Source organism: Acanthochromis polyacanthus, chromosome 19, assembly GCF_021347895.1.
Source record: "Acanthochromis polyacanthus isolate Apoly-LR-REF ecotype Palm Island chromosome 19, KAUST_Apoly_ChrSc, whole genome shotgun sequence".
NCBI classification, from domain to species: Eukaryota; Metazoa; Chordata; class Actinopteri; family Pomacentridae; genus Acanthochromis; species Acanthochromis polyacanthus.
In genome coordinates, this window is record NC_067131.1 from 16274289 (window position 1) to 16289122 (window position 14834).

The window sequence follows — 14834 nt, forward strand, 5'->3', positions numbered from 1 at the left end:
AAATGTGGGCTGGAGAAAGCAAGACATCGAAGAGGTAAGTTGAACTACGTATCTCAGTTATATTGGTAACTGAGAAATGTTGTGCCAAAAACAGAAAAACATTCCTGTGGACTGTCTGCAGCACATGTAGCAGAGCACGTACCACATATGAGCAGAGTGGAGTCTTCCCAGTATGTTGCAGACTACTTTGTGAAACCCAATACTGGAAAGTTAATAAACAATGACCCCTGCATTTATTTTCTTTTCAAAGGCAACTCTAAAGTGCTGTGTCGTTCATTGATCAGAGCGAGAATATACAGCACCTAAAAATCTGCTTAAATGAAACCAAAATACAGAAAAGACTCCATTATTTAATAGCCAAACCTTGTATCTATCAAAAATACCGACAAAAAAAAAAAACAACAACTTGGGATTCTTTTGACTGCTTAAAAAATTGGTATTGGGGCAAAAACATTAAGCACTGATGGGGTTCTAAATATAAATAATGAAGAAATCTAGTAAAAACAAGATTGTACTTACGTCTTTAGGCAAAATAAAGGTGAAAAAGTTGCTTCTCAAGTGGAGGACAGCAAATTTGTGGTGCAAGAAAAAGGGGCCTGCATAATTTACAGTCTTGTGTTGTGAAAACAGAGCAACATTTCAACACTCTTGTCTTCACAGAGTCTGTTTGCACAACAAAAGGTTGTGAATTGTGCTCCACTCCTCTTTCCTAGTTTGTAAAGTCTTCAAGGTAAAACCCGCTCAAGAAAAGAACGACGCCTGAGACAAAGTGGGATAATTTTTTACTTTTTTATTGCTTAAACTGCCATCTGGAACAATCTATACCAAAAGGATAAACATCTTTGCACATACAGGAGGTCAAACTAAATACAGGGTAGAATAGAAAAAGAATGGTCCTCTGATGGCTGCAGCTCTCTGCGCTGCAGGCCGAACAAACTCACTGAAGGTCGGGCTAGCAGGAGTGACTGACTACTACTGTAAGCCCAGGTTAGGTAAGCTAAGGCAAACCGGGACGATTGCAGTGTGGCTAAAAACATTTTGGACTAAAACCGATGATGCAGCTATTTACATGAAAACTCGACAAAGGTGAAACCCTCGCCCCTAACGGAGTCATGTCCTGTGGATCGGAATAACAGGATGTGCTGTTAATGGACACAAATCCACGTCACCACATCCACAAGGATAACCTGAGGGTTAGGGGGGAACAGATGATCAGTTTAAGTGTGAGGAAACGTATACTCATATCCATTAAGAAAAAGGTCTTCTCACCAACGTGACTACCCTGCAATCGGCACCAAAAATCAAACCTTTTTTGGGACGTACAAACAAACGTCTCAATTCTAAGCGCATATAAGTGCCCTGAATGAGACGAAACAGAAACATGACTCATCATTTCTGATAACAGACAAGTGAGGCAGGAATGAAGAGTTAAGCCTAGAATCCAGAACATCGTGTGATTTTGGTAAAGATCCTTTTTAAAAATAAAGCAAAAGAAGAAAGAAAACACTTTATGCTATCTAAATAGTCATGAAGCAGTTAAGCGAGGGAGTAACAAACCAAATATCTGACAAAAGTTCCTGCTTCTGTACGAAGCTGCAGGCTTTTTAATACACGCTTCCATTCATACCGGATCACTGGATGCCTAAAACATCATGCCAAGTAAGCATAGAGAACAGGTCACAAGCTACTCTGATGAAAAGACAGCCACCTTTTCAAATAGGCAATAAGCAATGACACTACTTTGAAATAAATATCTGCTCGCTCTGTCCGCCAGATCGCCCGCGTGAAGCTTTGATACATAAATACTTCAGATGTCCTGAAAATCCCTCTACTTAAGTTTTTTTTTCTTCACTTCAATATACCTGCGATTGACCCTTTTGATCTATTTTAAAAACCCATGACATTTTACACAATACAATTACATACTGTTTTGTCAGTTGACAAGAAGAAGCATTTATTTACTTTGTGGCACTGGACACCTAAAATAGAATTTATGGAAAAATAAGTGTTTACAAAAGACAGTTAAACAGATTTTTTTTAAAAGATCACCATCACTCCAAACCATAAGTTTATCATTTAGTCAATGATAATAATATAACTATGATCATTTTAACTATACTATGAGAACATTTTGGATTACAAACCATAGCAGAAGAGTGACCAAGTTATTTGGTATATACTAAATAAACTGAATACTGAAATACACTTAATACTCTTTTTTTTCTCCTTTCTTTATATTTATATTTTTTCCTCAGAGTAGTCAAGGCAGTTCTTGTATGGTCGTTCTATCGAGTAAAAGGACAATAAGGGTGATAACTACCTCCCGCCAGAGCTCCGAATAGTCAGGGAACAGAACACGCACTGCATTTCCACGGCTATGCATCTTCGCGTCGTGACAATAATCAACATTTGGCACTAGCCTGGTAGCTGCACAATAAAAAAAAAAATCTTAAAGTTGTACAAGCTCTCTCAAACTAAGCAAAACAGACACGTCATTGTCTCATCATACCGATCAAAAGGTAACCGAAAAAAATGGAGCATCATCTTACAGCTGAAACCTATATTCTTCCTGCCTTCTATGGTTTCTAGGTTCTGCTCTACTCTGGGTGTCTATTGAAGCCAACTGATGCCAAAAAGGAAACTCTTAAACGGGGAATAAGCAGTCTTCTCTTCACTTCAATCTACAACAGAAATCTGTAACAAATTCACCAAAAGCGCCATGTAAAGTCTGATTGTCTGTCTCATCAGTCTGAGACCCTAAAGTCTTTCAGAATCTCCTGCTCTGTGTTTGAAAAGAAAGCCTAACCAGCAAATACATTTAGAACATAAGTGACATGTGGTGTAACTGTGCCTACAAGGTAGCGTACAGCAGCTGGTACAAGCGCTGGTGAATGGCTAAAAGTCACCTCTGCGTGACGTGTGGTAACAACAAAATGATCTGTGCATGGAAAAACAAAGAAGGGAGGGAGGGGAAAAAAAAAAAGCTAACAGAAACAAGTGACAAAAAGCAAATTGCATTGGTGGACCCTGGGTCTGAAAGGAGAGAGGGAGGTGGAGGGTGTGAGGAGAGGAGGAGGATGAGGAGGGCGGCTCCCTCAGACAGACAGCGACACGAAGCTGTTGTACTGTTGGATGTTACGTTTGAGTATGTCTGAGCAGGGGCCCAGGACGCGCTCGAAGCGAGGCCGGTCGAGCTTGACGCACTTCAGGGGGCCGCGGGCGACCACGGTGGCAGCACGGGGGCGGTTCATCAGCAGAGCGATCTCACCTGGAAAACACACAAACACGGTCGCAGTTTTGAATCTCAAAAAAAAACAGAAATCATGCATGACACTGTGGGGTCTTTAAGCAGCTCCTTCAGCAGCAGACTGAGACACCCACCCTGCAAGGAGGAGCGCTATCACAGGACGTTCATCCCATCTGCTGTAAGGCTTTAGAACATCAGCATCAGTGGTGATGGTAGCATATACTGGACTCATATCAGATCACCCCAAACCGTAAAATTTGCACAGCAATTCTTGCACTGCTACATCTTTGCACTTTTTAAACTTAGTTTTTGAGCCATTTTATATTGTATTGTTTATAGTGTGTCAAAACTGAACCATTTCATTCTCATTTCTCATCTTTGTACATTTTGTAAATATTATTACTACTTTTTTATTACTACTACTATGTTTATTTCTACATAAACTACTGTAACAATGGGAATTTTACCCTGGCGTGGGGAGAAATAAAGAATGATCTTAAATCCCCTAGTATCACAGATGCAAAATTCCTGCAAAGTATTCTTTTCTACATTCTGAAATGCAACCTAAAACCTGGCACCTGAGGATCTGAGACCCAAACCTGAATCTGTACTGGTTCAGATCCACGTCACTCTTCTGTCATCACATGTTCCAGTTCCATTTAACATCCTGTGGATCTGACAAGATCCAGCAGTGATCAGTCCAGAACATGACAAAAGTTCTGTGAAACTTTCAACAGTAGCCCGGTTTATTCAGAACTATTAAGTGAATTTGAAGTGAAATAAAATGTTTTGGAGTGAATAAGCTTGGCTGGGTAGCATCATCAGAAGGTAGTGGTACACAATACGTTACACATGACTGGAACAAAGGAAACAGAACCAGCTGTGCGTGAAACACCCTGAAGAAGAAGAATCAAATAAATCATTTCAATCTATTTCAATATTGTCTGGAAACAAAGATGGTGAATGAAGTGGAAAAAAATGGATCGGTGACATGAATTAAATGGTGAGTGTTAGAATATATTTAAATGAAGGTTCTTCCATGTCCCATGATGTGCATCAACTCTTTTTCTAAACAATCAAAAGCAACTTCAAGTGAGTGTAAAGAGCTCTTAAATTCAGCCATTTCCAATAACTTTCTATTTAGTATGACCCTTCAAAATACGCATGAAAATACACCATAGACACTAAAATAATAATAATATTAATAATATTCACAGCTGTAGCAATGAATAAGAAAACATTATAGCTCAAAAAGCAAACGGATAAAGTCAGCTTTACCATGCACGATTCTGTCATTAAATCTGTCATCTACCACTGTGACAGTAGGCGGAGTAATACTCTGAACTAAGGGTTAGATTAGCCATGTTGTTTCAATCAGCTATTCATTCAGGAATAACAGAAAACACACAGCCGGGCTACGTTCCATCACACATGACACGTGTATTTTGACAACTTGCATCTCTAAAAATCGGTGTCTCCCAGCTGAGTTCAGGTCCAACATTTCTCAGTTCTGCATGTTTTTTTAAATAACAGACAGGCTGGGTTCACTTCTGCGTCATGCATTTCTGTTTCTTTTTAGGTTTGGGCAAATGTGAAGACCTCTGTTCTGAAGTAGAGGAAAAAAGTCCAAGCACAATTCTTGAAAAGGAAAAAAAAGGCTCTAATAATATAATTCTGGTATGGCTGATTATTTCTACAACATAAAAAAATTTAATTCCGTAATACTTATTAACAATCATATTTATTCTAATCATTGACAGTCCATAGACATAAAAATAGCTTTTGTCACATTAAAATGGTGCTAGTACATCCTTGTCCCTTTCTAGAATTCAAAACAGAAAAACATTCATGAATACTGAACAAAATAAAAGACTACTGTGATGACTCTTACCAAAGTAGTCTGATGGTCCTAATCTCCCAACTTCCACAAACTCCTCGTTCTCTGAGCGACGCTGCAACACAGCTGCAGAGCCCTGAAGAGCACAAACACACAGCAGCTTGAGTTTCTTGAGCATTTGTAGCAGAAGTAAACATCATTTCAAATCAAAGTGCACTTCAGAAAAAGGAAATGAAGAAACGATGCATCTGATGATTTTTTAGTTGTTTTTTTAAATAATAGAGCTATTTCGAGGAGTCCTGTTAATTACATTCAAATAGCAAAATGAGACTAAAAGTCTAGTGAATTAAAAAAAAAGGAAGTGACTAGATTTTTGGCAAGAGCTAAAATATACAAATGATTCAGTGACATTTTGTCGTGCATGTAGGCTCTGTCACTACACTTTAAATGTTACTAGTTTAAAACCATGAAGTGGGAGCAAACATAACATCTTATTCCATGAATTTTGAATACTTTGATTGAATTATGGTTGGAACTACCAATTGTTTGCATGATTGGTTATTCTGCTCATTACTTTCTTATTCAAATTTATTTTCTAAAATATCATAAAACTCCTACTAGAGTAAAAGGTGACACCTTCACAACAGCCAGAAAGCCAAAGTTGTCCAGTTCACAATAACATATGCACAGAAAGTAACAAGTATCATTTTAGGATGCATTCAACTTTGATATTCTTGGTCCAAACGCTGAAAACCAAAAGAGAAATGATACATTTCTCTGCTGTTACTAATTCTTATTTAAAACAACAAATTAAACAATACAAAACAAATGGAATATGGATGAGGTTACGACATGATTTTGACAGATTCTAAGGCATATATTTGTGGAACAGAGCTTACTGAAATACCAAAGCAATACTGTGTGTCGGGCTAAATGTGCTTGTTGGATACATGGTGGTGCATTTACCAGTTCTGAAGCCTCTATTGACTGCAATGGGCGACATAGCTCCCATTTCTAAGTACACATTCTCTTGTTTTTGGATAATTTAGATATCTTTAGTCTGTGCTGTGTGTATACATTCAGTCAAACTGCAGTAGGGAGCTGAATATTTGCTGCATATCGAGGTTCAGATGGCAGCGTTGACACTTGTTAAAATGAACAGTGAGAACAGAGCCATCGCACCAGAGTTCATTTTAACTGAACCAAACCAGCCAAGTGTGAACATACCCTTAGAAACTGGAAGTGGAATGCAGCATATTGTTGAAATGCATTGTTTTTAACACCAAAATAACTGATTTTCTGTCAATAAAGAAATCTCCAATTGGACAAAACACGTCAGCTTGTTGGTGGGTATGCAATATTCTAACATCACCACAAGAGGGCGTGTATGTGTGGAAAATCATCCAACACTGAAAAGTCTTAAATAGTATGAAAGCATGAGTAAATTAAAGAGCTTGTAAAGTGTTTCATCTAACAGCCAGTTACAGAGTTGATTAAATAACAGAGCCAACAATGGAAACCTTCAATTTAAAAAAACACAAACTCATTTCCTGTATGAAGACGTGTGTGTGTGTGTGTGTGTGTGTGTGTGTGTGTGTGTGTGTGTTGATAGACAGAGTTGTTCATCAAATGGGTACCTCTAAAATGATGAAGAACTCGTCTCCAGGTTCTCCCTGCACGACAATCTTCTGTCCGTCCTCAAACTGCACGGGCTCCAAGGCATCGGCGACTGTCAGACGCTCCCATTTGTCAAGAGACTCTGAGCAGGAGAACACAAGAAAGTTTTCAGCCGACTGACATCTTTGAAAAAAAAATCTCTTTTGAAGGGTTGAACCCGCTACTGGCTTTGTTTTAAGTTGAGTTATTTTTACATGTGCTTGCAGACTATTTTAATCTCAGCACCAAACACAAATAATGAGCTTCCGTTTCTCTATTTTTAAGTTTTGGGATGAGGCAGATGTTTTTTTTAAAAAATGAACCCACCTAAAATGGACACTTTCCTGAGGAATTCCTCGTACATCTTCCTCTTTCTCAAAGTGCTTCCCTGAAGAGAAAGGCATTTTATTAGTAGTAAAAATTACTAAAAGTAAATCAAACATTGTTAGCTATTTGTTGACAATTATGAAAATAAGAAAGACGCCACGCCTAGGCATCACATTAAACTGAAGTTAGACAACCCCTTTGGGGAAATTAGGTTGTTACAGCAACAAAATTAGAATACAAGAATAGATCAAAAACAATTTGCCACCAAACGTCATGAACAGAGCTACAGTGTTATGTCTCCTCACCATAAGTATTCTCCTGTAGCTGTCTCTGTCGATGCCCCACAGTTTAACGTTGGTCTTGGCTCTGACCGTAGCTGCCCTCGGGGTGCCGTAGATCAGTGCCAGCTCTCCAAAGCTGCCTCCCTCCCCAATGCTGGTCACCCATTCATTGTTCACATACACCTGTCAGATTGAAAGGGTATAAAATATTACATTTCAAAAGGGACCAAAAAAAGCTCAAATATTTTGTGGAAAAATCTTATGCTTTTGTTAACACTCACATCCATCTCCCCTTGGTCGATAACATAGAAATTGTCCCCTTCGTCACCTGGGGGCAGAGAGCAATACTGTGAGCGTCGTGCAAACACATGCTTCAACATGGATTCATATTTGTTCAACTAAACTCTGAAAGATGTGATCCTACCCTGCAGAATGACTGTTTCCCCAGCAATGTAAGTGACGGGAAACATTGCATCAAATATGTCACTGGAGAAGAACAGATTGGTGAGTTTATCAGCCAAACATCCACACTTCATTTAAAAAACTGTAAAAGCAAACTCCATTTAGCACAGGTACCTCCTCTCATTGTCATCCAGGTGTGAGAAGAGCACATTCTTTTCAATAGCTTTGGCCAAGGCAGCCATTGTTTTGTAGTCTTTTGGAATGACCTTAGAAAAAAAAGAAGGATGAAACAGGTGTGAAAGCAGTTTTCAAAATATATCTTGATGCAGAAATGTCACAGCTGTTCGCGGGCGTGTCTGTGTCTACCTTTCTGACGTATGAGGCTGCATCCTCCTCCGTGTAAACCTCCGCACTGAAGGCTCCTCTCCGCCGGCGCCCCTTCACCACAGGGTTCATGGGCGGAGACACCTCTTCATCGCGCGAGTCTGAACGGGAACTGCTGGCCTTCTGCTGGTTCTGGATCTGCTTGGCCTCCTCCTACAGAGGACAGAGGGGACAGAGTCAGGCTGGGAGAGGACCACCGGTATCCCACAAAATCCCTACAGTCCAGATTGTATTTGGAAACTATTACTTGTTGGTGATGGAAAATAAAAGACAGTACATTAAGTCTTAGCCTTGTTTTGAGTCGATTTAAAGTATACGAAGAAATTGTCTGGTTGATGTTGAAATTACACCATTTATCTGTGAAAATGGAAAGAATCATGGGATTTTAAACTTAATGGCATCCTTGACCTAATCATGTGTGACGCACAGCTCCACTGGAAAAATGAACCAAATCTAATCTAGAAATTTCATCAAAATCACTTTATTCTCACAATCACATTAGCCTGCAATGCCGCATTGAAAGAAAATCATCAAAAATAAACTATCGGCACTAATCAGATTTCGTTTTTTAAAAATCTGCTCTCCTCATTGCAATCAACAACACATTAGTTACCCAGCTGTGACCGAAAGTTATTGGGACAAAATTTGGAAACTTTCAGCTGAATGTCAGGCTGTGTTTACATGAAGCAGGCAGCAGAGAAGTTTAGGACACAAGTTAAAAATGTATGTAGTAAATATCTATAGTATGTCGAGCCACCATTTTATTCAATGTTGGTAACATGCGAAGGGATTTGGAAAAAATGTGAATGCTGATTCTAGGTTTTACTCAATTTATTAAACAAATAACCACAGAAATTCAACTTTATTCTTTCCTTTTCACAATTTGTTCTACTGCACACAAGACACTTCTGAGCTCTCTCTTCTTCTGGCCATAATTGTACTGTTGCCATAGAGCTGCAGGGCTTCATATGGAAGTGAAATATTGGCCTACAGTGAGTAAAAATGCGACAGGACTAAATAAACACCCAGAAACTACTTGGCGTTCAGAGGGTTAACTTTGAATGCAGCTCAGCTGAACTGAAATCAGGTGATTGACTCGGTAGATGAGTTTTGATAAATTTGGGGGAATCTGGGCGCACAGAAAGCTCCTGTGTACCTCTGCATTCACTCTGCTGCAACTGTCAGCAGGGAAATCATCAATAAATTCCATTGTTCCAGTTCCAGTGTCTGACATATGTCCGCAAGTCACACTTCTCTCGTCGTCATTTTGATAGAGGTTCATTTTTGCTTCATCAGCCCACAGAACGTCGTTCCTGAACTCTACTGGTTTCTCTTTGTAAACTGCAACCTACCATTTCTGTTTTTGAGGCTTGGCTTTGCATCTTGTAGTAAAACCTCTAAACGTCAGGTCATGAAATCTTATCTGCATTATTAACAAGAAAAAATATCCCGCTACATCCTGCAAAGAAGTGTTGACTTGCTGGAAAGTTAACCTTTTTTTAAAAAATTAAAAACGAAACATTTGTAGATTACTTTTTTCCCACTAAAGAATGTGAAGATGCTTTGAGCAGATGTTAAAGTGATACCCACCTCAGGCCCACTGGATTGCAGGTGTTTTCTGCCTGACACATTTGTTAACACAAGATTATGAAAAGAAAACTCCTTTGTTGACATTGATGTTTTTCAAAGAGAATATTCCTGAACTTATATCGTATGTTGTCCTTTAGCTTGAAGTAGTGAATGACTTTAGGTGGCTGAATTCGTAAGGCATCTCGTTTTACATATAAAAAATAGGTTGATTGGATGTTTTCAAGTTCAAAAATATGTCATGCATTTTGTAGTAACCACACAAGTCATGGGAAAATGCCAGTTTGTCACGTGTAGTTTTCTACGTCATGATGACGAATGTGTTATTCGTCATCATGCACATGACTTTAATCACAAAGACTTTCTCAGTCTACCAGGACATCTCCAGTTTTCCTGGATCACTGTGTGCACCTGCTTTTATAAAATGTACTCAACTGTCAATTATGGTAAACCGTCAACCTAACAAACATTAAAACAACACAATTTAAGAATCTTTTAAAATCTAAGCCTCTAATTACTTTTGAATTCTTGTAATCCATGCACTGTATTTTAAAATGGCTATATTTCACACACAGTTCTTTCAATAGTGACATAAACCTTCTCAAACCAAAGCATAGGCTTAGCATTTTGACATAGGATCCATTTATTTATTTAAAACTGAATGTGTTCAAACAGTCTGAATAATAAAAAAAGAAAGTGTAACTGCTGAAATACTTGTAATCTGGACTGCAGCTGCAGAAGACTAAAATGGAAAGAATAAAAAACTACTTCTGATTTAATGTTTCTGGCTCCAGACAGCACTTTCTTTTGCAAACAACTCATAGTAACAGTAGTAACGTGACATTTCAATAGTTTATGCAGCTGTATGTTTTAATTGAATGAATCATTTGAGTCTGGCATCAAAGATTTTGCCTCATTTATAGATATTTATAGTAAATGTAGCATCCGGTTTTCAACATGGCTTCCGCAAGCCCAATCCCAAGTGTATATTTCCACTTTGCAAGTTCAAAATGTTGTCCAAAGCATGTGCATGTGGTGTTTGAAGAAATCATACAATATATGATCAGCATATTAGTTTGACAGATAATTATTGTGCTTTTAATGCTGCAATATTCACCTTTTGCTACATATTTCTCAACCAAACCGCTTTTCTAAGACACAAAGATGAATAACAAAAAACGTAGACACGTGTTCATTCAAAAAGCAAAAAGCAAACTTATAGAGAACGTCACAGAAACAAAGCGTATTTTTTGACTATTGAAAAAAAGAAAAATAAAGGAAAAAATATCTTAAGCTGTGACACTGAATGTGTTGAACTGACAAAATGATTTGATATATGTTTTTTTTTTAAATCTGGAAAAATGAAAAGATATGTCATGTAAAACTGTGTGCATAAATAAATACCATTTATGTTTATATATATATATATATATATAATAAGGCAGTAATTGCCTGGTGTAATATACTGGTGTATGATGCTAAGCCTTCACTGTGCAATGATTTATTTTCTGTCCCCTGACCAATAATAAAATAAACAAAATACACACACGCACACACACACACACACACACACACACACACACACACACACACACACACACACACACACACACACACACACACACAGGTGCACACTAACCTTCTCCAGCCTCTCGAAGTACTCCCTGAGGAAGGCCATGGGCCTGTCTGGCCTGGAGGTACACAGCTGGACAATGCAGTCCTTCAGCAGCTGTTGAATGTTGTGTCTCTGCACGTACTGCTCACATTCCCTCAGGCTCCGCTCCTCCTCGCTGCTTGTACTTCCAGATGCCATGACGACAACCGCAACCCTGCTCTGTGACCTCTAACCTTTGTGTTGGGGAGGGAAAAGGAGCATGACGTCAGATCATGCCCGTACAACATGAACTCGCTGGGTTAACGGAGAGTGACACGGTGTAAAAGTGTTTGTGTGTCAGGATGAGAAATGGACGGACAGAAAATGTGAGAAAAATAGAACCAGAGTGAGAAGGCACAGTGAGGTGGGGTGTTGTTTTGTCACTATGGAGCCTGAGTGCTCCTAAATATCAGGAGTGAAAACTAGTCATATGATGCGATCACACATATCTGACAACAAACAACAAAACTAAGACAGGCATGCTGCCTGTCATGGGTTTATTTACACAAAACTGTTTTCACTAGACTGAATAAAACTATCCATCACAGATACAACAGCTGGCTACAGTCAAACAATTATTATACACAAGGCCTAAATTTGAGCAAATGGTTAAATGAAGGCCAGTGAATCGATCCTCTGTAAAACAGGCCTAACCACAAAAGCAAGTGTACATGTTTGAGCTTTGAAAATTTCAGGCCACAGTGCTGCTGCTGAGCAAAATCGCATAACGGATTTGACATCATCTGATCAGCCCCTGTGATATGAATTTCTTCAGAAAACACTGAGCTTGAACTAGCAGTGCAGTTTAAAACAGGAAAGGCCTCTAATGCTTCTAATTCCCTGTTGCAGCCAATGTGTGCATTATAGAGGCATAAATGAGTAAACAACAAGTCCTGTGGAGTAAAAAGTGCAATCCATTCTGCGCCTTCAAGTGTATGCATCAGTGTAATAGGATTCAGATAATTTCTAATCTGACAAGGCCCAGGGGAGATTACTAGCCATGTTATTGAAGATGAAGCTGGCACAGCCTTCATGCAACTAACTACCCTCGTGGTGGAAACTTGGCAGGCCGGGTTTAATCTAAACCTACCACAGGAATAACTTAGTGGTAAATGATACTGTTTTTGAACCTGCTGATATAAATTAAGAGCTACAGGCAAGAACCAGCAGGGCTCTTATGTCTTATGTAATAGGCGAGTCTTAATTAGTTTGAATGTCTTAGGTGGTTAAATGTATATTTAACACGTTAATTCTTCGGTGCAGCATCACCTCTGTAGTCTACTAAAAAAAACAGGCTGTCAATTTAATTAGGGAAAACACCGCGATGCACGATGACCTTTGAGAACAGGAGACAAAAGAGTAGGTTGGACAGTGGTTGGTAATTACGCATTGAAAGGTGTACAAATTGAGGAAATGCTGTCGCCTTTAGAGACAGTATGAAGGAAATGCCCTGTCTGTAACACCGTCTAGGTCAGAAAGGCTTCACGAGAAGGCTGACGGCTGCAGTCAAGTAACTTACGGTGAGCAAAATGACGCTAAAATGCTAGCGAACCAAAAATTTAACAGTTAGTAAACACCAGTTCAGATTAAAAACACACGTTTTGTGTTTTTTGTAAACTATTTTCGGCCTGCGCAGTGTCAAACTGTGCGTCTGGTTTGATGCCTAGCTGGCTAGCTCCGTGCAAAGGCAAAGCTCTCCTCCAATGACGCCATCTTGAGTTCTATCATAAACAAACGAGAGACGGAGGAAACAAATTTCACCTATACAGAGGTCATATGTTCCACCAAACCGAACCGTGTAGGTACTTACAAGAAAGTGTAAATTCCTGCCGAGCCTCTCGATAAGCGACTCGGGATGTAGAATATTTCTCAAAACGCACCGTTACCAGATCCTCCTCCTCGCTTCGATTTTTTTCGCGAGCCCTGGACCGCTGCCCCACCGGATACAGCCAAGGACCAATCAGCGGTCGTCACTGACGTCAATTCTCCTCGTTCTGACATGTGAGCCCGTAACCCGTGGCAACCTTAAAGGAACCCGCATGCGCGGTGACGTCAAGGAAGTGGTTAACAAATGAAAAAAAATCGATTCATATCTGATTTTAAAGAAAAGAAAGAAAGTACGTTAACAGTAATCTCTCTGCTTATTTTAACAAGCAGAAAATAAATGAACAGTTAAAGAAATCCGAACTTTAACATTAAATAACAGCAAGCACGCCAGCCAAGTTTATTTATACAGTAAATCATTATTTACAGACGTTATTCAAAGTGCTTCACAGGTCAAAGTAAAGAATTTTAAAGATAAAATGTAAAATACAGCCAAATTTAAATACAAACAGTAATCAAACAATCAAACAAAACAACAGCAACTGTGCAGACAAGTTCATTGAAGTGCACACGTGTTTTCTAAAATAATTAAACTTTTTGACTGAAACAGTGGCTAAAGAGAAAAGGTCGAACTATGTTAAAGATCGTGTGTATCATAAAATACAAAAACCATAAAAATTAGGAAATGCAAACAGTCTTGACCAGGCTATTGTGTAATATATTTTAACACAGATTTTATTTAGTCTATTTTATACCTTATATTACTTGATTTTTGAAAATAGATTTTAAACCTTTGCTTTTATTAATTTTGAGTCAGATTTTAGTCCATTTTATCTAAATTTTGTCACTTCCCTTTTAATTATTTTCTTGTTTTGCTTTTATGATTTTGACTGATCCTGCCTCTGGTGTTTCCTCATTTGTTTACGATAGCGTTTCTCAGTTCCTCAGTTCCTGTTTTGTCGAATTGTTTTTTTTATAGCATTGTGTTTGTGTGGCAATATTTTATGTATTGTTTGTATTGCCTTTAAAAATGATTTAATATGTAAGGCACTTTGTGTACATTTCATTTGTACAAATAAAGCCTGACTGATCGATTGATCGATCGATCGATTGATTGATAACATGTAGATGTATGCATATACTGTTATGCATAAACATAACACACACACCACTCCTGCTTTTTAACAATGTACATTGCACTTTAGTTTCACAGTCCTCTCACTCCATATTAGTTATGGCATTATTAAGCAATGTTTTGAATCATATCTTGCTCTTATTGCACAGCCTTGGGAACAGTCATTTTGCATTTTACTGACTGTTCTGTATTAGCATGTGACAGATAAAAACTCTTGGTAAACACTGGAGTAAAAAACTGCCTTTAACTTACCTTTCAAAATGGCCGCATTTAGGGTAAATCTTGTTTTGAGAGCGGGGCTGCACAGTGGCTCTGTGGTTTGCACTTTTTCCTTGCAGCTAGAAGATAGCGGGTCCCCTGGGATCTTTCTGCACAGAGTTTGCATGTTCTCCCTGTGCATGAGTGAGTTTACTCTGGGTACTTTGGCTTCCTCCCACAGTCCAAAAACATGCTCAAGTTAACTGATAATTCTAAATTGTATGTAGGTGTGAATGTGAGTG

General features: G+C 38.7%; 1 protein-coding gene across 2 annotated transcripts; it reads right to left on the reverse strand.

The window, feature by feature from the left end:
• Nucleotides 1-775: 775 nt before the first annotated feature.
• On the reverse strand, nt 776-13341 carry LOC110961672 (cAMP-dependent protein kinase type I-alpha regulatory subunit). 2 transcript variants are annotated; one of them, XM_022209368.2, is made up of 11 exons: nt 13186-13341; nt 11361-11569; nt 8117-8287; nt 7925-8016; nt 7773-7834; nt 7630-7676; nt 7373-7531; nt 7068-7128; nt 6722-6843; nt 5139-5220; nt 776-3268 (listed from the first exon to the last, which is right to left on the reverse strand). In XM_022209368.2, exons 2-11 carry the CDS (start codon nt 11532-11534, stop codon nt 3096-3098), a joined length of 1143 nt encoding a protein of 380 aa, XP_022065060.1. In that variant the 5' UTR covers nt 11535-11569; nt 13186-13341; the 3' UTR covers nt 776-3095. The 2 variants fall into 2 exon arrangements, with proteins under 2 accessions (XP_022065060.1, XP_051795624.1); XM_051939664.1 differs by having other exon boundaries at nt 11361-11564; nt 13186-13340.
• Between the last annotated feature and the right edge of the window lie 1493 nt (nt 13342-14834).

Coding starts and splice junctions, on each gene's coding strand:
- LOC110961672 (XM_022209368.2), bottom strand. CDS start 11,534: ATGGCATCTGGAAGTACAAGCAGCGAGGAGGAGCGGAGCCTGAGGGAA. Junction 7,129..7,372: donor GCTACAGGAGAATACTTATG/GTGAGGAGACAT, acceptor CTTTCTCTTCAG/GGAAGCACTTTGAGAAAGAG. Junction 3,269..5,138: donor AGGACCATCAGACTACTTTG/GTAAGAGTCATC, acceptor TGTGTTTTCCAG/GTGAGATCGCTCTGCTGATG.